Source organism: Acaromyces ingoldii, assembly GCF_003144295.1.
Source record: "Acaromyces ingoldii strain MCA 4198 unplaced genomic scaffold FA10scaffold_3, whole genome shotgun sequence".
Lineage (NCBI taxonomy): Eukaryota > Fungi > Basidiomycota > Exobasidiomycetes > Exobasidiales > Cryptobasidiaceae > Acaromyces > Acaromyces ingoldii.
This window is the reverse complement of record NW_020290249.1, coordinates 2,047,967-2,069,678: the sequence shown is the minus strand read 5'-3', so window position 1 is coordinate 2,069,678 and position 21,712 is coordinate 2,047,967. Positions and strand designations below refer to the sequence as shown.

Here is a 21,712-nt window from a genome sequence, read left to right as displayed (position 1 = left end):
GGTAAATTGAAGCTTTTGCTACTAGTAAATTTAGCTTCGAACGCTTAATATACGGTGCGGAAGCTCTTTTTCACATGTCCTCTTCCCCTACTTAGGCAGGCTCACAAACAGTGGTGCGCTTGGCTTTCTCCGCATTGTCATTGGACATCGACATTAGATTACAACACCGTCACAGCTCTGACTCGAGGTACTTGTACTCGAACCGGAACAGGTTCTTGCGCCTTTGGGACCACGTCGACTCAAAGTCAAAGTAGATGTATGACCCTTCTTCGTAGTCCTCGTTGATAGTTATGGGCTCGGAATGCCTTCTGAACCAAGTCCCGTAGCGCATCGAGAAGCGCCAAGATTGCCGTTTGAGCTCCCGTGCGGCCAGGTACCGATGGTAGTCGCGCTGGGAATAGTAAAAGATGTAGAAGAGCGTGTCTTCGTCGAATCTGGCATAGATGGCCGGGTTGTCAAAGATGGCAGCAGGCGATTGCGGGTACCAAGCCGGCGTCGGACACGGGTTCTGAGGTACATAGTACCTCGGTCGGTCGCTGTCCTGAGCGTCGGGCACATTCATGAACGACGACTCGAGCGACTTGTGCACCTCGGACAAGTCGTTGTCTCTCCGCATCGCTGTAGGATCACAGCAAAGTCAGCAAGGCTGCAAGTCGGAGGAGGAGGGACGAACAAGCAAAACGAAATGCAACACTCACAGTTCTGCTTTGCGCTCTCGAAGCTCGAGACGAGATCCGCCAGACTGCTCGGCAGCCTCGCATCGGTGCCTTGGAGCCGTTGTGCCGCTTGCTGTTCCCTCTGCGTCCCTGCACCGCCCCCCGCTGGCTGGACGACACCGGCTGCGGCCGAGCTGGCCGCCAACTGGGCAGGCTCAAATTGCGACTGATCTTGCCTGTGCTCGTCGGCCTCTTCCTGGTGTCCGTTGACCTGTTGCTGTTGTATTACATGCTTACCGAGACCAGGTGGGCCAGCAGTGTTCACCTGGTGAGCCGACGCAGGCGACAATGGTTGTCCGCCCAAAGCGCTGGCCCCCGACAGGGACGTGTCGGCCACGTCATGGTTCGCAGACAGAGATGCTGCTCTCGCACTCTCGGTGGCCGGCGTGGATGTAAGGGAGCCTGGATTCGATGCACTGGGCGCCGACTGTTGAGAATGCTGAGGGTGCGAAGGTGCCGGCGACTGCGACGTTGCAGCCGATAATGTTGACGCCTCATCTGCCTTTGAGCCTTGGGCATCGGAAGAGCTTTGAGCATTCGACGGCCCTGGTGATGCCACCGATGGCGCCGTCGGTGCCATCGCCTGCGTCGGCGACACTGCCGCCGCAGCTGCAGCTGCATATCGGATCGGGGGCAGGGCAGCTGCACCAGCGCTGGGCGCTTTCGGCGGCTGGGGAGATGTGACAGAAGGCTGCGAAGAAGGGGCTTTGGCTTGCGAAAAGTTGGCCGGCGGGACCGCCTTGTTGTCTTTTGCTGTTGCCTCTTTTTTCGCCGCCGCTGTTGTGGGCCCCTTCTTGGCCGCCACAGTCGAGGGCGATGATGATGCCGCCGCAGATACACTTGACGGTTTCTCCTCTGGTCTGCCCGCGTCTTCGGACTCGCGACGTTGCTTGGTCGAAGACGAGTCCTTGCTTGGGGCTTTTGGAGTCTCGTCTGGGAGCGAAGTTGCGTCGTGACTGATGGCGTCGTCGTTGTCCTTGAGCCCAAAGGCTTCTTCCTCATCGTCGAGATTGTACTCGTCGTATATTCCGTCATCCTCCTCAAAGTCTTCCTCGGCGTTGGTCTCGACAAAGTAGGAAATGTCCTCCTTTGCTCTCTCGACCTGCTCCGTCTCGAGAGACCCGTTTTCGAGCATCCGCAGAAGAATCTCTAGCCGAGACGAGTGCCAATTTCTCCGCTCGTTGAGATGCTCGAGCTGCGCCACTCTCTCGACGGCGGCGGCGCCTGCGCCCCCCTTCTTCTTCTTGCCCCCACCAGCCAGCTGCTCGAGCTCGGCTTCTGAGGCTTCCACCTGCCGGCTCAACTCATCCACTTGCTGCGAAATCCATTGCGATAGCTCAACCTTGGCCTTTTCCGCCGGATCGAGTCTCGCTGCTGCGATGAGGCCCTCTTTCGAGAAAGCTTTTGTCTTCATTTCCTTTTCGCACGCCTTGAATCTCTCCATTTGCTAAATAAGTTTGTCAGCGTCGCGAGGAGGCGTCACTACAGGATCCTGGAGCATCTGCAACCTACAGTCTCAATCAGCCGCCGATTCTCCATCAAGGCTGATTTGTCCTTGATGTCGTTGCTCTGCAGCCATGTCTTAAGCGAGTCGCGATGGCGCTGAAGCCGCTTGATTGACGTCTTGAGCTCAGACTCATACTTTGTCGTCTGTGATGGTGTCGATGCACTCTGCAGCTTCTCGTAAATGGACTCAAACTCCTGAACACCCTCCGCAATTCGCTTAAGCGTCTTGTCAATCTCCGCTGTGAAAGAGAGATGGCGAGAGGATCAGCTTCTGCACAATCTGGAGACGCTTCACGCGAGGACGCCGACGCAGCTACTAACCAGCCAGCTTCCTCGCCGCCATTGTGAACCAGATACCAATACAGTCGGTGTGCGCTCTGCCGTCTTGATGATGCCAATAGTGGTAGGTGGATGTCTGTAGGAATGGCGACGAATACGGCCCAGACGACCTTAATGAGGTTGGAGGATCAGTTAAATCGACCCACGTGGAATATTTCGTTATTTTTTTAATCCCGCCCTCGCCAGAAGAAAATCTGCCCCGTCGCCATCAGCCATCAGCCAACAGCCGTCTGCCCTCTTCAGCCTTTACTCATCAGCAACAGGCATCAGCATTCTAGACACATACGCCATCCTTTCGGTCTAGTTCAGGTATGGATAGCCTAGTGCAGTGCTTCAAGCGGCAGGCACGGATAGGTGCATCCGCTGCACGACGAGGGGCATCTGCTTCATCGTCGAGAAGGTCTGCTTCGACCAGCGCCCAATCAAACAACAGTGAGCCTTACCTCTTTCCGTTTTCCACTTGGCGGACCTACAATACTAACGATAGGTCTCTCTCTGACTCTGCTTCAGAGAACATTTCCTATCCATACTCGCCTTCTGCCGTTGTTCGAGCACGCTCACCAGTCCCGTCTGGCTCCGCATCGCCCAGCAATCCTGCGCGGGGCATCATGGCTTCGCTGACCCAAGACATGCGACACCAACATGACCCAACAGGCCGCCTGACTGCTCTTTTTTCGCGGACTTCGACTGAGCGCGTTCCGCCAGGCTCCGTCCTTCTCGTCGAGACATGGACAAACGCGAGCAAGACAACCTTTTCGACGTTTTCCGGCGTCCTCCTTGCCGTCCGGAGGCGAGGAACAGCGACGTCAATTGTGCTCCGTAACGTCGTCCAGAAGCTCGGCGTCGAGGTGCGGTTCAACATCTATTCTCCCCTGCTAAAGGACGTCAAAGTCGTGCAAAGGGCATTGGCTGGCAAGGATCAAAAGGGCGGAAACCTGAGGAGGGCCAGGAGGGCAAAGCTCTACTACCTTCGTCGTGATGACCGGAAACTGGCTGGAATCGGGAAAGCAATCCAGAGCCTGCGAAATGAGCAGCAACAGAAGCAGCAACAGCAGCGGGGTGCAAAGGGAGGAAGGTAGACCCATCGTAGTATCACTTTAACATCTAACGCATTACGTTTCTGGATGTTTGTGAAAGTGTGCTGAGCTAGCTACTGCAGTATGGCACAAGGCGGCGCCTGTATTTGCAGAACCAAGGCCATGGGACAATTAGCCGCAGACAGTGTTGACGGTGATGCTAGTGCTGATTGTACGATAACGACAGAGAGGGAGAGAGGGGAGAAGATTGCGAGTAGATTCTATCTCTATCTAGTATGGGACAGAAAAAGGCACAAAAGCTCTATCTGACCGACTGACTGGCTGAGGAGAATGCGGAATTTTACATAGATGCTTGATCTGACCCGATCGACGATGTTCTCTTCTTCGTCGACCGACGACTACTACTAATGATATGACTGCTACCGCTACTAGCCTGTGGCTTGCTGTTGAAATGCCATCCCATTACATGCGATACGACTGCGATCTCCTCGCTTCGCCAAGCTCGACGCCTAGACTGCCACCACCACCACCTCCTCCAGCGTTGCTGTTGCCGAGGTCTGCTTCCGCACCAGCATCTTGCTGCTGCTGTTGCTGTTGCTGTTGCTGCTGTTGTTGTTGTTGTTGTTGTTGTTGTTGCTGTTGTTGCTGTTGTCCCGACTGTGCCTGCTGTTGTTGCATGGCCTGAGCCTGGGCCTGTTGCAGAGGCGTGTGTCCAAATGCAACGGGAGAGACGACAAAATCGGAGAAATTGAAGTTGAAAGAGGACGGATTGAGCCCTCCTCCTCCTCCTCCTCCTCCTCCTCCTCCTCCTCCTCCTCCTCCTCCTGCGGTGGCATTTCTCCTGTTCGAGGGACTTTGTTGTAGTGAGTTGCTATAGTGCTGATGCTGTTGATGCTGCGGCTGCTGTTGTTGTTGCTCTTGGCTGAACGGACCAATCAGGGGCGCTCCATGACTGTTGGTGGCAGGCGGTGCAGAGGAAGGTCCACTGCCAACGTCGAGACCCATGGCCGATGAGGCATGAGGATGCGGGAGCTGACGCTGCTGCTGCGGCATGGCGGAGAGGTGATGCGAGTGGTCGTGAGCGGGTGGTTGCATCTGCTGATGCTGCTGGTGATGGTGGTATTGCTGATGCATCTCGACCGGCAACCTGGAGTCGAGCATCGTCGGAGGAGTGGGGAGCGATTTGGACGAGTCGCTACTGTCCGAGTGTTCGTGCCTCGACAGCATCGCGGGCACCCCCCTCCCCATCATGGAGGCGTGCTGCTGCTGCTGCTGCTGCTGCTGTTGTTGTTGATGATGCTGCTGCTGCTGTTGGTGCCATTGGTGCGGATAAGCGCCTGCTGCTTGCTGAGCAGGAGCAGAGGGAGGAGGCGCAGGATAGCCACCTGTTGTAGTTCCCGGATTCGAATACACTGCCCTGTATTTGCTAATGATCTTGTGAAGAGCAGATCCAAGAACCCTCCAGGGGAAAACCTTGATGTCCTTTTCAATGTGCCTTGGCTTTGGGTCTGGGAAGCTCATGATGAGCTTGAAGAACTCCTCGGTCTCCCGCTTGCCCTTGCTGATCGTTATTGGCCTCAGACCCTCGAGATTCCTCCTGATTCGATTCTTTTCCTCGACGGTAAATCGGCTTTCGACGAGGGCCTCGAGCAAATAGATTGTGTCGACAGACGTGATGAAGCACTCATTCTTGTCTGCCCGAAAGATGCACGAGACGGCAATCGTGTTGGGCTGATACTCTTGCGCCCGAACGGGCTGAAAGGCCGCCTGGATAACGTTGCCCGTCTGCCGTCGCCAAAATTGTACAAGCCGGCGGCCATTTCGGTACTCCTCTTCGGACCAACCGATGGCCATGTCGTTCAGATCGCCCTCGACGGCCAGAGTGGCGCGTGTGTGGGCCCCTGAGGCTTCTTCGGCCATCGGCGTCGTCGTATTGTCCGACCCAGAAGGACCTTCAGGTAGCATGAAGAAACTAGAAACGTTGCCTGCCGGATGCGGAACCTGCGAGGCGCGTACCAGCTGCGGAGGCGTAGAACCGGCGAGTCGATGGCCCGATGCCGCCGCTGGAGCGGATGACGAAGCACCCGGAAAAGTCTCATGAGGTTGCGCATTGGCTGGCGATGGCGAGAACATGGCCATGGTGGAGCTCGATGTGGCTGTCGAGGGCCGTGCCGCCAGTGGCATCGGCGTCCAGCTGTCTCTGCGCTCCTGGTCGTAGCCTGGGGCGGAGAAGGTGAAGTCGCCTCCCGCTGAGCCAAAGGCCGACGACGAGCTGCTGGCCTCACGCGGACCTGATGTTTGGCTGCCCATGCGCTGGTGCTGCAGGCCAAGTGCGCCAGCTGATCCTCCTGCGCGCCCGTATGTCTGCGATCGTGGGCCCAAGCTTGGCTGCGGGGGAATTCGACCGCCCGCTGAGCCTCCTCCTACCGCGCCGCCACTGGCATTCAAGGCAGGAAAAGAGGCCGGCCTTCGCAGCGCAGGCTCGGTTCCACTATCCTCTGCTTGCCGCTTGAGCGAGCTCCTCGGGGAGACTTACATGGTAAAGAGAAAAGAAAACAGGTGGGTAAATTTTCAAGCTCTTTCTCTGACAAGGAAACTGCGGACGATTTGCCAGCGATCAAGTTGACTCACCATGCCAATAATGAAAGATGCCCAAATCGACTCCTACGGAAAGAGTCTCGACCATGGGATCGACGTGTGGGCCAACCAACCTGAGCCTTAGGGGGACGCGAGCGCTCGTAGCTTGTGTCGGGTAGGGCGGCGTGTGGGCGACAATGGTAAGATCGAGATCCTTGGACGGTGATGAGCGATCGCTGCCGCCTAGGCTGGACGACGCAGGATAGAGAGGCGTGAAAGAACTGATAGGGCTCTCTGCGGAAGCACCCATCGACTTTTCGGCCCTCGTTTCCGCGTCGACGGAGCCAAAGCTGACGACGAGCTGGCTCGTAGCGCGGTTGTTGATGCCCGTGGCGCTGCCTCCGTACCGGCCATCAGCCAGCCATAGTCCCACGTCCTTTGCCCAATTGGCTCGAACGGAGACAAGGATCGTCACAGGCACGCCAGGCTCGCCTGCATCGGGAAAAACCTGGTGGATGCGCAAGGGCCCGCTGCCGCTGCCGCTGCCGGTTCTGGGCGCACCTAGAGCGTGATGCTCGGACCCAAAATCAAAGTGAGCTGGCGCCGTCTCATTGCGACGGTGGGTGTATGCGAAGGTATTCGGCATCCCAATTGCATCAACAGGACCATGTCCTGTCCCCTGTCCTGGTGCGGGCGACGAAGACGACGATGAGCCTCCAACGGCCTGAAGTGCAACAGCGGATCCCGGATGGATGGCCGAGGCCATGCTGCTGCCAAGAGTGTGGGCGTAGGTAGACGGCGGTGGAGTGGCGTTTGACGAGGATGAGTGAGAGGAGCCAAGACCGATTTTGGCAAGCTGAGATGCAGGTCTCAAAGGATGGCTCAATTGCACTGGCTGAGACAAAGCAAAGGTGCTGCCGCCGGCGCCACCACTGCTGTGAATGTCGACGCTGCTCGAGCTGGTGATATGTTGCTGGCTGCTGTTGCTACTACTACTGTTGTCGGCGTTGTTGGATGGTCGAGATCGATAAGACATCCCGTCCAACGCAGGAGGGCCAAAAAAGGGAAAAAGGATTGTTCGAGATGGAAGTGAGACGAGACAACGAGGTTGCAGGTGGATTGGACAGGTGTCAATTTGTCGCAGAATTCAGTCTCATCAGCATCACCTTTGACCATGGCAGAATGTACTGAAGGAGACCGGACGTGGGCCGCATGCGGACGGGCAATGCTCCAGACCCAAGCAACGAGAGCGTGGGGACAACTTACAATCAGGTTTTTTTTTCGTGGGTCCAGTGGCACGGAATAGATCGATAGTCCGAGCTTGCCTTGGTATCTCTCTCCTTGTGGGCCCCTCGCAATCCTCTTCAAGGTTAAAGTTCGTCGTCGAGCCCGCGTCACTGGAGGCAGATCCACAAAAGCCTCCGTAAGCGTTTGTGCAGGCGAAAAATAATATCCGACGCTCCGTCCCCTGCCTCGTCTTGTGCGCACAGAGACTACTACTGGGGGCAATTCGATAACACAGATGCGGAAGCCGAAAGAAGGTCGATTGCAGGCCTATCGGTCTGTTGCCCGCTCCTGTGCTCGGACAATGTCTCAGATTTCAAGTGCTAAGTTGCCCTTGAATCACGCAAGCGTCCTTGGCCTTCTCCTCGAAATCTTGTCGTTTGAAGCCTGTCCGGAAGCGTAGAGAGTACCAGCGCGTTGTCGTCCAGATCCTGGAGGATCCTCCTTGTCGCCGACTCTTCGTTGTCACTGCCTCACACTGCGGTGCAAAGAGCTCACGGATGCGGGTGCAAGACGCGAGCGCCGACCGCTTCCGGAGCGTAATAAAAAATCAATATCTGAAAAATAAAAATAAAAAATGGGAAAGTCAAAGTTAGAAGCTGCTCTTCAGCGAGAGAGTCGACCCGAACAACGCAAGGCTAGGCAATCACGGCCAGCTCGCACGGAGATGAATGCGAGCTTCGGTTGGTACGCCAATTCCCCTTGCTTCGACCACGAGTCTCACCACGGCTGAGCACCATGCATGGAGCATGACGCTGTGCTGATGACTGTCTTGGCTAGCGTTGCTAGCCTTTCCTTGTTTCGACGCCCTTGTCGCAGTCTTAACTTCGCCTTGTCCGTGTCGAAAGAGGCAACCGTTCCAGACGACAGGTATGCTACACAATCTTGTACTTTTTGCGCCCCAAATTTCCTCTCTCTCTTACTGCTGTGCCTTTGACACACGGGCGCCGCCTGGCTTGCCTTTCCATCTCCGTTGTGGCGTGACGTCGCACCAGCTCCAGCGAAAAAACCCTCGTCCCCGCAGCCGGCAACCGAGCTCTCCCGCCACCAGACTCACTTGACTACGCCTTTAGGCATCCTCCTTTTCTCTGAATAACGCTCCCGACATGGCACCGCTCGAATGACCACGTAATGCCCGACGTCCGCACGTCGCGTCACTAGAGCGGGCGCTAGCTAGCCTGAGATTGTTGCTTCGGCTCCGCCTCCAGCATTCCAATGGACCGGACTCGCTTCTAGCGCACCCTTCCCCTTCCGGAATAGGCTTTCTGTGGAGATGACCCTATCAGCCCTCCTTTTTTCTTTTTCCTTTTTTTTAACGAAAAAAACCAAGCACAATAAAGATTCTTGTCAGCTCAGCTCTGGTCTTCTTTTTCATGGTCTCTTCCTTCGCCGTCTCACCTTTTCAGAGACAAGCAGCTGTAAATAAGGTCGGCAAGGCATGTTTTGGCTCCTGTTCCTCAGTGTTGTACCTGAGGTACCGCTGTGCATATTGGCCATCGATCATGGCAATAATAATGGATGTGTGAGGCAAGACAAGCCAGGGTCCTGCAGCCTCGAGCTTGATCCGAATGTATCACGAACCCATAAGTGCTCCCTCACATGGCTCCTGTCGCTGACCTCGTCAATGATCCTTTCGTCTGTTTGACCGCTGGATGGGTAGTCGTTGCCTTACATTGACCTCCACCTGTTGAGTGCTTCCAGCGCTGTTGCGGGTGGTATGCTTGCAAGCTTCGCTCAAGGTGTCTATTGCTGTGTTGGAGACAAACAGGTTGAGTTGCCGCATCCGTCGTGTCTAAACATTTGGCCTTTTCTTATAATCCTCCTCGAAAGCACTTTGGCCTCTTTCTAGGCCGCATTGGTAGACGATACCTCAACACACCAACACTTTTTCCCTCGCGTTTTGAACGACGCGATTTTCAAAGTTATTTTTCCGGTGATTCGGGACTTCTCTTGACGCAGCAGCAACCTCTCCCATTACTCAATTGGTCACAGATGACAGACAAGTTGTCACTTGCGCGTCTGCGCGACGTCTTCGTTGCAAAGATAGTGAAGCGATGAGAGGGAGAGACCAACGAACAATCCCCCGCGCATAGAACAGGCACAAGGCCGCCGAAAGCCCTGATGTACTCCCAACGCGGAGACGTGCTTTGAGAGAAGTGATATGGAAGTCTGAGACTAGAGGGTAGCAGGCTGGGCACAAGTCAATTCACCTCCTTTTCTTTGCACTGCTCTCTCGTCGTCTCACAAGGAAAAAGTTTGCGAGGTACAGACAGTACCAAGGCAATGTTTCAAGGGACCGATGAAGCGTGAGGGGCATATTGCCTGTATCTTGAAAGTGAGCACCTCTAAACGCAAAATCTAAATGGGTGGCTTTCTTCATTAGCCAAAAGGTCGGGATCGTCACATGAAAACCACCATAGACACAGCTGTTATGGTCGTGTGAGCAGCCTTGCAGGCACAGTGGCTTTTCCAGAATCTAGATTTCCCACGAATAAGTGCAGATGAAGTGTCGCCACGTCGGGGTGTTGTCACGTCACGAAAGCGGCAGGCCGTTGTTGCGTGCCTGCCGCGACCTGTGCGCAGCGGGCTGAACGGAAATGTGGCATTGAGATCTAGGGCTTGGGACGAGGCATGCGTATTTTGTGGCTTTACTTTTTCTCTTTCTCTACTCTGTTCAGAGCACCTCATCGATGAGCTCGGCTTCGTTCTGCGCCGCACCGTACCGTACCGTACCTCCCCCGCCCGGCGATTCTGTGAATGCAGCAGAGTAGCCGCACGCCTAGGCCTGCTCGAATTTTTCAAGTTCAGTAATTATTGTGGCGCTTCTTCTCGATACACGCTGTACCAAAAAAAAATCCTTGTTCTGGAAAATAAAAATAAAAATTAGGTTGGTCGAGTGGCCTTAATTCACATCCTCCCGTCTCTGGATTGGTCCAGGCTTGTCTACCTGAAAAGGATAAACTATGGTGTGATCGATCCATCATCCTCATCTTTGCCTTTCAGGTGGGGTAGGAGTCCATGGGAAACAATGTTAGCCGGTTAAGAATGGACCACAATCCTTCTGCTTTGACCTTCCGCCTCCATCCCTTCTCCGTCTCCCCATCATGTCACATTTGAGCAACGAGATGCCTCGCTACCAACGCGAGCTGAGCTACGACGATAGCAAGGGCCTCGGCGACGACAAGCTTTCGCCTACAGCCGAAGTTCCTGGTCTCCACAAAGATGGACAGGAGTACGAGGTGACAGTCAGGGAGGTCGATGCGGCTTTTGCGGCCCTCGTCGCTGAAGAGGCCGACCACGACATCAAGCTAAGGACGATGTCGTGGCAAAAGACTGCGCTCTTGCTGCTCGGAGACCAGGTCTGCCTGGCCATCATGGCTCAAGCCTGGAGCTTCAAAGTTCTTGGCTGGGTTCCGGGTCTTATCACGACATTCTTGGCAGGAGTCTTCTTCTGGGTCACATCTTACACCCTATGGCGCTTCATGGTGAGTAAGGGAAACAAGTGGCGCGCGACAAACCTCTCTGATTCGCATTCTCCTGTAGATGAAATATCCTGGCTGCCGTGACATCTGTGATGTCGGCTACCATCTCTTTGGAAAGAGCAAAATTGCCTACGAGGTAACTGGCTTGATGCTTTTGGCCAACAATATCCTCCTCATCGGCTTGTGAGTACCTCTTCGCGCTGCGCCTCTGGCCTGATATTGGACCCCTCGACCCTGACATGCTCTTAAACTTGATAAAGTCACGTACTCACTGGCGCCAAAATTCTCAACACGCTCACGGACCACAGCCAATGCTCCGTCGTGTTTGGCGTCATTGCGGCCCTCATGGGCATCGTTCTCTCGTTGCCTCGTACCCTCAACCACGTTTCGCTCATGTCCATCTTCTCTGCCGCCGCCATGGGCATCGCCATAATTCTCTTCATGGTTTTCGCCGGCATCGAGTCTAATCCGGCGACAGGCTATGGCGGAGACTACCCCACAGTCGGTCTCGTCGCTACCAATGCTTTTCCGGCTTCTACCACCACCTGGGTCGACTGCCTCAACGCCGTCCTCAACATCACTTTCCTCTGGGTTCCACAGATCCTTTTCGTGAGTCGGTCCCGCTCTTTTTCTCCAACGGCTCTCAGGAAATGCTGACTTTAGGCCACTTTCAGCCGTCGTTTGTGAGAGAGATGAAGAGGCCGCAAGATTTCCCTAAGGCTCTTTCCGTTCTTGCGTGCGCCTCGTTTGTCCTTTTCATCGTCCCCGCCATTGTCGGTTACCACTACCTGGGCCAGTATGCCGAAGCGCCAGCCTTTGGTTCGCTCCAGGACAACTACAAGAAGATCTCGTTTGCATTCGTCATTGTCCCCACACTCGTCATCGGAGGTGGGTTCCTTTCCACTTTCATGTCGCGAACCGCTGCTAACCTCCCGAGCCTCACTCGCTTTCAAACAGCCATCTACAGCAATGTGTCAAGCAAGTACATCTACCAGAGGATTATGGGCAACTCCAAGCACGCACACAGCAACACCATCATCGGTTGGGGCGTCTGGACGGGTGTGGTTGTTGCCGTGTGGGGAATCGCCTTCATCTTCGGTGAAGTCATTCCTTCCATGGGCGACTTCCTCAGTCTGCTCGGTGCGGCATTCGACTCGTTCTACGGCTTCATTTTCTGGGCAATCGCTTACGGGCTGCTGGAAAGGGGCCAATACTTTAAGGGGCCTCTCAAATCAGTCAACACCATCTTCCACGTCATCACCATGGTTGTTGGTCTCTTCCTGCTTGGTCCCGGCCTGTACGCAGCCGTTGATGCCATCATGGCTGACTACGCTGGCAGCACCAGACCTGCCTTCAGCTGCAAGAATCTTGCTATCTGATTGTATTTTACCTCGGCAACGAGACAGGACGACTTGATGATCGCCACAGCTTCTCATACGTACAGTACTGTGTCCCCTCCTTCCCCCCCCCCCCCTTTTTTTTATTTTTAACAGCGCGCTTTTTCTTTTACCTTCCTCTTGTGTATTCCTCATTGGGCTTTACTTGGTATGGTTGCTTGTCGACGCATATAAGCCAAATGTAAACTGTTCAGTGTGCTCAAATACCTTGAAGGTAGAAGTTCCTTGCTAGGGGTCTGTCTGCCGCCGGTTGAGTTGGGATGGAAAGGGAGAGAGAAACGCGACTTGAATACTTCTAGCTTCGGCGACCACGTGGTCTCGCTCGGCACCCAGAGAGGGCCCTTGCACTGGTCGGTCACTTCGTCGTCCGTTCGACAGAATCCCACGACGTCTCAGCTCGCGATCCGCGTCTTTACTACGCTGTCACCACCCGCCCAAACCTCCTTCTCCTCTCTATTTCGCCCAGGGCCGAGGTCCAGCTGTCCTCTGCTCTCGCTTCCTATTTTCTTCAGCACTTTGCGGGTATGCCAACCGGGAGAATCTAGGTCCTTTGACGTTAGGGGCTTCGATACACCTAGCCCACCACCGACTACGTCTCGATCTTCCTTATTGATCTTGCCTTGCACGAAAATTGAAGATCTCTGCAGCTATCAGAAGGAGCAGTGGTACAGAGGACAGCATCATCCAAGCAAGCACATCCAATTATGGCGACAGTCGCAGCTCACCCCCTAGTCCATGGAAGTACCGGTGCGGATCACGACAGGCATCCCGGGTCGGCTTCCTCGTCGTCAACAGCAAGGACGTCTGCCACGTTCCAGTCGGTCTCCGACACGACAATCACGACAACCTCATCCGGAGTGCCAGCGACTGCGTCTGGCGGCGTCACCAAGGCGGATCGTGGGCAGTCTCAGGCTTACAGAGACGATGACGACGATGACAATGATGACAATGAGGGATCAGAAAGCCAAAGCAACGCGAGATTTGATGATCCATGGGACGTTTCCCGCTCCAGAGCGCTTGAGCAAGTAGCGAAGCCCGTTGACGATCACGTTTCGCCTATCGCCAAGGGGAACAGCCTCCGAGGACCTTCCTCGCCCAAATTCAGGGCCCAGCAGCAGTCAAGGCGGTGGAGCTCATCAAGATATCAGCGGTACGAGGACGACGACAGCTTCACAAGCGCACAGGAGGACACGCCAATTCAGTATCCACCCATGTCCGAAGATGACAAAGAGGCTAGGGTCATTGAGCAGAATCTGGGAAGATGGGCCGCCGAGGAGAAGCAGCGGAGGAAGGCAGCGAGAACCTCGAGAACCTCTTCCGTTCTCTTGTCGGGCGCAGGTGCAAGTCCAACGGCAAGCCTCAGTCCTGCAACAGCGCTGACGAGGACGCCGAGCAAGCTGGCTAAGCGCTTCTCGCAGCTGGGCCGACCCACCTTGGCCGACGTGCATCGCGACAGCATTAGCAGCACCGGCTCGTCCACCGACGATCAGAGTCGAATGTCCGGGTCGATTCGATCGGCACGTTCTGCAGATGCGTCGACGCTGGAGGATGTGCCGGAAGTAGAAGACGGAGCGGTGGATGCGCAGGAGGAGCGGCGGCGGCAGAAGGGAAAGGACCGAGCTCCTTCGGATAGTAATCCATTCAACGACTCGTCGTCATCATCGGAAAACACAGTGATTGAAAGATCGCGATCTCTCAAACCGACTGCCAGAAAGCCCATCGTGACGCCTGGTCGCGCACCCACTATTCGTCATCGGGCCGTGGAGAATGCTCGGAGATCGGGCGGAACGGGCAGAATGCCGTCGATTGTGGCGACAGACACGGATCAAGAGGAGGCAGAAAACAACCGGCTGCAAAGAGCCACATCCAACAATCCGTTCAGTGACGCCGCAGAGAGAGCGGCCGGCAGCGAGGTGGACAGCAGTGGGAGACCGAGTGGCGCGCATGTCGTCTTGCAGCATGGCGACGACGAGTATGGTGGGACGATGCCGCCGACTCCTCACTCTCCCAGGTCGGCCAGAAATAGACCTTCGATGTTGCGAAAGAGTACCAGCAGCTCGCGCTTCAACGAGGTCGGCCTCGATGACGACGGGTCGCCCACTGGCTGGCCTAGTGAAGAAGAGGATACCTCATTCAAGCCCGGTCAGATGGGTCATCAGCAACGCATGAGCTGGCGGCAGCATCAAAGCGACCGCGATGGCAACGTCGACGAGGACGAAGACGGCCAGCGTAGGAAGCCTTGGTGGACTGAGTGGCTGTGCGGATGCGACACGATGCAGGATCCGGACGAAGAGCAAGTGAGTGCCGGGGCCCATTGTTCAGCGCGAGAGGTTGTCCAGTGATTGACTCTTGTTCGCGAAACAGACTGGCAAGACTGGTCCCGAATAGCCAGTCAAGCAGCAGATGCCGCTTGTCGTGTCTGATACCTGTCCACTCTTCTCAGTCTCACGGACGGTGGCTCTCCTCTCTTTCCTTCTTTTTCCCCGCTCTCCCTTTCCCACGCTCGTGGCTTTTCCGCAAGCAAACACATTGTCCCTAGTCTCCAGTATCTCTTTTTCTTTCCTCACCTCCTCAAATGCATCATCGTTGATTCTGTCGTTTTCAACTCGTTTCTGTGAAGCAATTACGTGTGTCGACGTACAGTATCTTCGTAGGCTAGATCAACGTCGAGCACTTAAGGGATCCGATGCAAAAATGCCGTTGCTGTTGTGCAAGGCCGGCTCAAGGGAGATGGTGGCAAAGTCATTCGACAAGTCTATCGGCAATGAATGACATCTTCGTCGCTAAGCACATGTGTTAAGGTGGGCGCTACCTTCAACGAGCGAGCAAAGCAGACAAAGTCGATGACGAGGCTCAAAGGCCTGGGGAACTATGCATGATGCTCTTCATTGTTCATTTTTGTCGGCAAATTGAGATTGGAGGTATCGATTATCATTGTGAAGAGAGATGATGCGCTGATCCGCAACTACTTGCTACTGGCACCAAAGCCGAAAGTCCGGCTGAGTGTGCTACGTCTCCTCGACACACTGCCGTCTGTACCGAAAGCGTCTGCCGTGCTCGGTCTTCTTGGCCCTGTGCTGCTACTGTACTTTCCTGCGGTCGATCCGAAATTTGCGTCACCAACTTCGACCTGTCCAGCTGCTCGCAGAGGGGTGCTAAGGTCTATCGCGTTGCTCGCCGAGCGCCTTGTCGGACTTGTCAACGAGGGATAGGTTCCACTCATTGAGCCAGAAGCCCGCCTCGATTGTCTCGCAATCTTCTGCTGCTCCTTTTTCGAGAGAGGGCGATCGGCCGGAGCCCACGCTGCACCTTGTGCTGGCCTACTGGGCGACACTGGCGATTGTGGCACCGTCGGAAGGCGAGCAGGGAGAGGCGAGGCGACAGTCTGATTTGCTTGTGATAAAGGCACCTCTTGTCCGTGCGAAGGGCGCGATACCACAGGCGCATCTGACTGACGCTCTGCGGTGGCAATGTTCTGAGCTGCCACTGGCGTCAAAGTAGTGGGGGTCGAATCCTCTTCTTCGTCTCTCGCGAGATTCACCTTGGGCCGTGGTGTCAAGTCCAAATGCGGCGGCGATGAGGCAAGCGAGGCTGTGGCTGTGGGTTTGCCAGGCCCTCCCGAAGAAGATCGTGTAGAGACCGAGGCATTGTCCTCAGATTCAGCTGCCTGGCCGAGGCTGACCGGCAGTCGTTGTGATGTAGTGGCACCGTTTGAACCATTGACAGGGGCTAAGGGTAAGGAGCCCTTTCGATCGCGACCTCGAAGCGCACTCAGCCAGTTGCCTCCGCCACCACCGCTGCCGCCACCACTGCTGCCGTTATTGCTGCTACCGCCGTTGCTGGCCTCTCGCGCGTTTTCAGCAGCATTTGTCGAATTGCTGCTGGCTTCCCTTTTGCGACCGAAAATCGAGACACCCGCCACAGATGTTGGGGCACCTGCAACCAATGTGCTCTTGTCGGACCTCATCTGAGGCGAATGATGCTCTATGGAATCGCTCGTCGATGGCGAAACGGCCGAGGGTGTTCCGGGAACGTTGGGGACTGTCAGCAAGGATTGCGACGTGTTGACCGACAACTTCTGAGCGGGTGCAACATCGACCGATGTCTTCCTTGCCGACGAAGCGGCCGCAAGTCTGGCCTCCAGCTCTGCGTCGACCTTTGCTCGGGCCTCTGCCCGATGTCTCTGTGCCTCTTCTAGGCCGAGCGCGTCAAAATCAATGTCGACGGCCTGGTAGAAGAGAACATAGGCGCTTCCCGTTCCCGGCGTGTCGCCGTAGTATCGAGAAATGTCGGCGTCATCGATGACACTAATCGTTTCGTCATCGAAGACGCACCACCGATGACCCACCCTGATGATGGCAATGTAGTGTCCATGATGTGGGCCCGCTCCAATGTGGACAACGATGGCCTGCAGCTCATAGAGCCGGTCTGCATTTTCGGCGTCATCCGAAGTATTGAAAAGGCGAAGGTCGAAGGGGAACACGACGCGGTATCCAAGCTTGACGTAACGCTGGATGCTCTCCTCGTACTTGAATCGTTTGAGGTGCAAAGCTAGGACATTGGGCAACTTCTTGATCTTCATGCGCTTCTCTGCTTCTTGAAGGCCAGAGCAGGTATCGCAAAAGAACTTGTTGCGGGCGCACAGCATCTCTGAGGCACTGAATTGGCGCAGGCATGACGTAATGGAGGAATTGCGATCAATGTCGATGGACAAGTCGAGAAAAGACTCGTCTCGCGACGTGACCTTTGACAACGTCAGCTCTCTTCTGTCTTTCCATGGTTCAACACATGGGCTCACCGATTCACAGGTCAGACATCTAGTCTCATTTGTGAGGATGCCTTCGAAGAGTCGATGGACGCAGGTGCTCCCGTTCTCACCAACATCCTGTACTCTTCTCTTCCCTCCGGCGGGTGAGACTTCGGTTGTCTTTGCTGTTTCCACGATATCCTCACCGACACGGTTCAGGAGAAAATTGAGCATCTCGTGGGCGTCTTGGTGCATCGTCGTGTCAAAGAGGATATTCGCTTTCTTTAGGCTGACGAGAAATTTTTTGACGGCCTGCGCATCCACTGTTACAGCCGCACTCGAGTTGGTCAGCTTCGACGAGGAGGTTGAGGGCAAGGACACGCCAGCCAGGGAGCCAATGGAGCTAGGAGGGACCGAGTTGAGCGTTGGGCCGGCTGATCGCCCTGATGCAGTCGATGGCCGACTAGAGCCCTTGCGCCCTAGACCACCACCAATCCCTCCGGACTGCGTCGACACAGACGTCGCCATCGCTGGCGCCTCGATCCGGTTGGAAGACAGCGACGTGATGACGGCCATGTGGTGGAAGAGAGACTGAAGGGCGACAAAGAGCGATGTGGCCTCCTCTCGAGCTGTAGACGCCCCGTTTGCGCTCGGTCCTGGGGTTGCGCCTCCTTTTGGTGCCAGCCCTGAGCCTGCCTCCTGTTGCATTCTAACTTGTGTCTGTGTAGATGCGGATCGTTCGGTACTGTTCGACGATGTATGCGGTCTGGCTAGCTTGTGGGAAGTCGTGGTAGGAGGAGCAGAAACTTTGCCTAGTCCCCATATGCCTTTTCCGCCGGTCGTTGGCTTGTGCGTGGGAAGGTCTTCAGCGTCGATGGCTGTCGATGGCCTTGCAGCACTAGCCTGCTGTTGCTCTTGTCGCTTCTCGGCTATATGGTCTCCTATGGGCAGATTTTCAGCCGACAGTGCCCCAAAGTCCTTCTGCTGCTCCTTTGCCGTCGCCGCCGCATACACCAACATCGATTCGCGGAACGGCTTGCAGAAGTAGAGAGCCTGGAGGACAGAATTGACGTAGCTGGTGCAGCAAAGAAGTCAGTGGCCTCTCCTCGTATCGAGCCAATAGCGATTCCTCACCAGGTGTTTCCGAACTGCGCAAGGAGGAGAGAACACAGATCAGTCATCGAGGGCTGGAAGAGGAGGCGCTAATCAAGCTCACATTCTCCATGCCCAGCATGGGTGGCAGATCTGCCAGCCTCTCGACCTCTTCCAGGTCGTACGCCGAGAGATTAAGCCCATAAGGGAGGCTCGAGAGGCCATTGAATAAGGCTTCGTGCGCGGAGGAGCCAAAGGCAGGTGCTGAGCTGCTGCTAGCACCGGCACCGCCGCTACTATTGCCGCCTGTGCCACCGTTGCCGTTGCCACTATTGTTTGCCCCTACGCCAAGCAGCCCCCGCCAAGAGAACGACATTGTTGCTGTTCTCTCGCAGAAGATGACAAGGCGCGGTGTTGGCCGACGGTGGCATGCGTATCCAGGGCGCGGCTTCAGCAATCAACCTGGGCGCCAAGGACGGACATCGATCAGATGTCGGTGTCCTGTGTCTCTGCCCGATCAGTATCTGGTGAGAGTCTGATTTGTCCGAGAGCGCGCTCGCCAAAGCTCTCGAAATCCACTCGAAGGGCGGGCTAGGCGGGGTACAATGTCGAACGATGCTGGCCGACCTTGTGTGCGTGTGCTTGTGCGCGCGCAAATGCAAGCCTTGAGGCAATTTCAGTAGGAACAGAAAAGCCACCCCCCAACTCAACTGGGATGACTACTTTTCCAACCAACCAAAAAAATAAGAAAGAAAAAGAAAAAAGATAGAAAAGAAAACTTAAAGTCGGGAGGAGGACCGCGGACAGCGACGATAAGAAGTAGCGGAAATTGCGCCAGAATTCTCTCTCATATCGGCCGTAGGAGTCCGACTCTCCTCAAGGAAAAAGGGTGTCGTTCACTAATGCAGCTTCACCCCCACCTTGAGCTGGTTATCTGTTCGTCGTCTTTGGTCGCCGTAAAGTGATTGACGTCAAGCCTGCAGCAAAGAACACAGTGCACGGTCGCGATGAGCGTCCGCTCCGTCCTCGACGAAGCCTACTGCCTCTCTCTCGCGAAAGGTTATTTTTCCCGACGTAATTCCTTCTGAAAGCAGCAAAGCGGCCTGGATGGGCTGCAGGAAAGCGTGTAGACCGGGAAACCACACATCTGGCCTCCCGCTGGGCTGCTAATACGAGCGGCCAGACAAGAAAAGAGATTGAGTAAGGGTTTCGAGGTTGCAACATTAAATTGTGAATGTAGCAGGTGCGTGGTTCCTCAGGCGAGCAGAAATGAGCCTGTCTGGACGTGCAAGGGCGGAGAGACAGATATATGTGCATTCCTTTTTGCGACCATCTTGAGATGGCAGGCAACCTCTCGCAAAGACGATCGCCGGTGAGGGGAGACAGCACGTGATCAGCTTAAATCACGTGCCTCTAGTTTGGACCGGCCGTCGCCGGCACCATTTCTTCCTCGAAGACTCCCAAGACCCAACGCTCGTTGCAACGTGACAACGATGTTTCAATCGGCCCTCCGCACCCGCATGGGTGCTCAGATCGCCTCTTTGAGGTCGTCCGCCAACAGGGGCGTCCATGTGAGCGCCGTAAACAAGGATGCGGCGTCGAGTGCACAGAAGGCCGCAGAGGGAGCCAGCAAGCAGCTGACGAACCTTGCGGACAAGGCTAGGCAGCTGGGCAAACCGCTGGCAGATCGAGCCAGCAGCGTGACCGGTGGTGAGTATTTGGGATTCCTGCAGCGAGTCGGTTGGAAGGAAGATTTACTCATATCCGTCCTTAAAGTCAACGTATCTTCGTATGCCGATTCGCTTCTCTACAATCTCCGTGTGGCCGGCTCGCTCTTCAAACAGGTCTACATCGCCGAAGGCATGGCTCCCCCAAAGCTGCAGGCAATTCAAGAGGCATACAGGACCATGTATGCGCGGGCTGTTGATGCAAACTGGTGGACAGGCATTGTCAACAATGGCGAGTGGAAGAGGTTGGCCCTCTACGCCGTAGAGGCCTATGGCATCTTCAACATCGGCGAGATGGTGCGTCGATTTTTGTCCGTTGCTCTTGTCTGCCGGAGGGCCCAGCTGATTTCTTGGGTCATGTGCTGCAGATTGGGCGCAGGCACATTGTCGGATACAAGGTTGACAAGTCGGCCGCCTCCTCCGCAAGTGGACACCACTAGCGCCTCTATTGAGGTAGAGACCGCGAGCGAGGAAGCAGCGCAATTCATGCATATTGTCTCCTTTTGCAAGCCTCTTGATTGAACAGCTATCGTGCAGTTGCAGCGTGGTCCCGTGCGGGGACTCTAGTCATTCGTCGAAGAGCACTGACCGAGCTCTGTTCATGGTCAGCCAAGGAATATACTTCTCTGGAAAAGGAAAGATCACCGACGTGGTGACAGAAGCAGCCGGACTGATTAAAGGGGTAGAAATTGCGACAGGCAGGACTGCTCTAACGTTAAGAAGGTTCGTATAACAATTGATACACCAGCCAGCCTTTGGCCTCTTCAACCTACACTGTCCCGCCTTTTGCCCCGGCCCTCTGGCAAGCTGCGTTTTCAAAGCTTGCCACAGATTGGGTCAAATTCCGTCTCTTGCCATATCCGGTGTGCAAGACGAGGCGAAGGGACCATAACACTGACGAAACCCGGCAAGCGCTGGTGGAAATGCTGGTACTAGAAAGTGCATGTTTTGTCGTGGTACTTCGCCTAACATTCGTGCTTAGCAGGCAGTGAGAAAATGGCCGATTTTCACGCATATGGGCCCCGGCTGCTCGATGTGAATACTGATACGGTTGAAGGATCCCTATACGGCGAGCCTGAAGTGTGACCTTGCCCTACTGTAAAAGTGCTTCCGAAGGAGAAGCGCAGCGGCGTAGTGTGATGTTTCTGGCAGTTCTGTAGTCCAGGTCAATTGGCACTAGCTTGTCAACTAAGACAGTTCTCGACAGTCAAGAAGGATAACAGTTCTGTAACTATTCGTAATAGAGGGTTATATTAGAGGGTTATTGATGGTAGAAGACAAGTAGTAAAAAGAAAGCACGTGTAGATCCAGCCGACCTTTGCGAGAAAAGGCATTGGAAGGCCTCATAAGCGTTGGTGCCCGTGCCTGGCCAGGTGGGGGAGTAAGTAGCCAGTGTAGATTGATTGTTCATTGGTATTGGCTGCTGCGTGGAGGGTCCGATAAAAATGCGCTCTGAAGATAATTGATGCATGCCGTCTTGCCGGTCAGCTTTTTCTGAAGAACATGATATAGTTCGGAGAACCTGCCCACTACCTTGCACACTACTACTACTCTTCATCTCTGATCCTTGCACCACTCAAAAGGAGAGTAGCTGTAGAAGTGTTAAAGGGTGTGTCAACAGGCGAATCAAGCAACTCTCTATGTCGGTCAGCGTTGCGACTACGACCGGCGGATGAGCAACGGGATCATGGAATCCAACGGGGGGTCCCCCTGAAGACAGCGCAAGGAAGGAGAGAATAAATTTGCCGACAGGGAAGGAGAGAATGCTCAAGTGATCGAATATAAATGAAATTTCAAAAACGATCGCG

General features: G+C 55.1%; 7 protein-coding genes across 7 annotated transcripts; 4 read left to right on the top strand and 3 right to left on the bottom strand.

Annotated features, from left to right (window-relative positions):
* Positions 1–97: 97 nt before the first annotated feature.
* On the bottom strand, positions 98–2,629 carry FA10DRAFT_252210 (hypothetical protein). The gene is made up of 4 exons (XM_025519638.1): positions 2,544–2,629; positions 2,229–2,461; positions 699–2,163; positions 98–618 (listed from the first exon to the last, which is right to left on the bottom strand). The coding sequence occupies exons 1-4, from the start codon at positions 2,563–2,565 to the stop codon at positions 170–172; spliced, it is 2,169 nt and encodes a 722-aa protein (XP_025377838.1). The 5' UTR covers positions 2,566–2,629; the 3' UTR covers positions 98–169.
* A 136-nt stretch (positions 2,630–2,765) lies between these two features.
* FA10DRAFT_241500 (hypothetical protein) lies at positions 2,766–4,007 on the top strand. The gene is made up of 2 exons (XM_025519251.1): positions 2,766–2,993; positions 3,072–4,007. Exons 1-2 carry the CDS (start codon positions 2,873–2,875, stop codon positions 3,638–3,640), a joined length of 690 nt encoding a protein of 229 aa, XP_025377837.1. The 5' UTR covers positions 2,766–2,872; the 3' UTR covers positions 3,641–4,007.
* Positions 4,008–4,060: 53 nt separating this feature from the next.
* On the bottom strand, positions 4,061–7,551 carry FA10DRAFT_279716 (hypothetical protein; the record flags this gene model as incomplete). The annotated part of the gene is made up of 2 exons (XM_025523562.1): positions 6,230–7,551; positions 4,061–6,129 (listed from the first exon to the last, which is right to left on the bottom strand). Exons 1-2 carry the CDS (start codon positions 7,209–7,211, stop codon positions 4,061–4,063), a joined length of 3,051 nt encoding a protein of 1,016 aa, XP_025377836.1. The 5' UTR covers positions 7,212–7,551.
* Positions 7,552–10,571: 3,020 nt separating this feature from the next.
* FA10DRAFT_241497 (putative amino acid transporter) lies at positions 10,572–12,429 on the top strand. Its single transcript, XM_025519249.1, has 5 exons — positions 10,572–10,944; positions 11,003–11,124; positions 11,202–11,550; positions 11,616–11,829; positions 11,899–12,429. Exons 1-5 carry the CDS (start codon positions 10,585–10,587, stop codon positions 12,318–12,320), a joined length of 1,467 nt encoding a protein of 488 aa, XP_025377835.1. The 5' UTR covers positions 10,572–10,584; the 3' UTR covers positions 12,321–12,429.
* A 281-nt stretch (positions 12,430–12,710) lies between these two features.
* FA10DRAFT_267087 (hypothetical protein) lies at positions 12,711–14,935 on the top strand (the record flags this gene model as incomplete). The annotated part of the gene is made up of 2 exons (XM_025521772.1): positions 12,711–14,635; positions 14,702–14,935. Coding segments are annotated over exons 1-2 (1,618 nt in total), but the record flags the coding sequence as incomplete, so codon positions are not given.
* A 1,625-nt stretch (positions 14,936–16,560) lies between these two features.
* FA10DRAFT_230264 (cysteine proteinase) lies at positions 16,561–17,613 on the bottom strand (the record flags this gene model as incomplete). Its single annotated transcript, XM_025518815.1, has 2 exons — positions 16,561–17,082; positions 17,137–17,613. Coding segments are annotated over 2 exons (999 nt in total), but the record flags the coding sequence as incomplete, so codon positions are not given.
* Positions 17,614–19,697: 2,084 nt separating this feature from the next.
* Positions 19,698–20,344, top strand: FA10DRAFT_229829 (hypothetical protein; the record flags this gene model as incomplete). Its single annotated transcript, XM_025518808.1, has 3 exons — positions 19,698–19,887; positions 19,954–20,201; positions 20,273–20,344. 3 exons carry the CDS (start codon positions 19,698–19,700, stop codon positions 20,342–20,344), a joined length of 510 nt encoding a protein of 169 aa, XP_025377832.1.
* Between the last annotated feature and the right edge of the window lie 1,368 nt (positions 20,345–21,712).

Bases quoted from the DNA above. Each gene is read 5' to 3' on its own strand.
- FA10DRAFT_252210 (XM_025519638.1), bottom strand. From the start codon at position 2,565: ATGGCGGCGAGGAAGCTGGCTG. The intron at 2,462-2,543 runs GTTAGTAGCTGC...TCTCTTTCACAG, and splicing joins GGCGGCGAGGAAGCTGGCTG to CGGAGATTGACAAGACGCTT. The intron at 619-698 runs GTGAGTGTTGCA...GTGATCCTACAG, and splicing joins CGAGAGCGCAAAGCAGAACT to CGATGCGGAGAGACAACGAC.
- FA10DRAFT_241500 (XM_025519251.1), top strand. From the start codon at position 2,873: ATGGATAGCCTAGTGCAGTGCTTCAAGCGGCAGGCACGGATAGGTGCA. The intron at 2,994-3,071 runs GTGAGCCTTACC...ACTCTGCTTCAG, and splicing joins CAGCGCCCAATCAAACAACA to AGAACATTTCCTATCCATAC.
- FA10DRAFT_241497 (XM_025519249.1), top strand. From the start codon at position 10,585: ATGCCTCGCTACCAACGCGAGCTGAGCTACGACGATAGCAAGGGCCTC. The intron at 11,125-11,201 runs GTGAGTACCTCT...AACTTGATAAAG, and splicing joins AATATCCTCCTCATCGGCTT to TCACGTACTCACTGGCGCCA. The intron at 11,830-11,898 runs GTGGGTTCCTTT...GCTTTCAAACAG, and splicing joins CCCCACACTCGTCATCGGAG to CCATCTACAGCAATGTGTCA.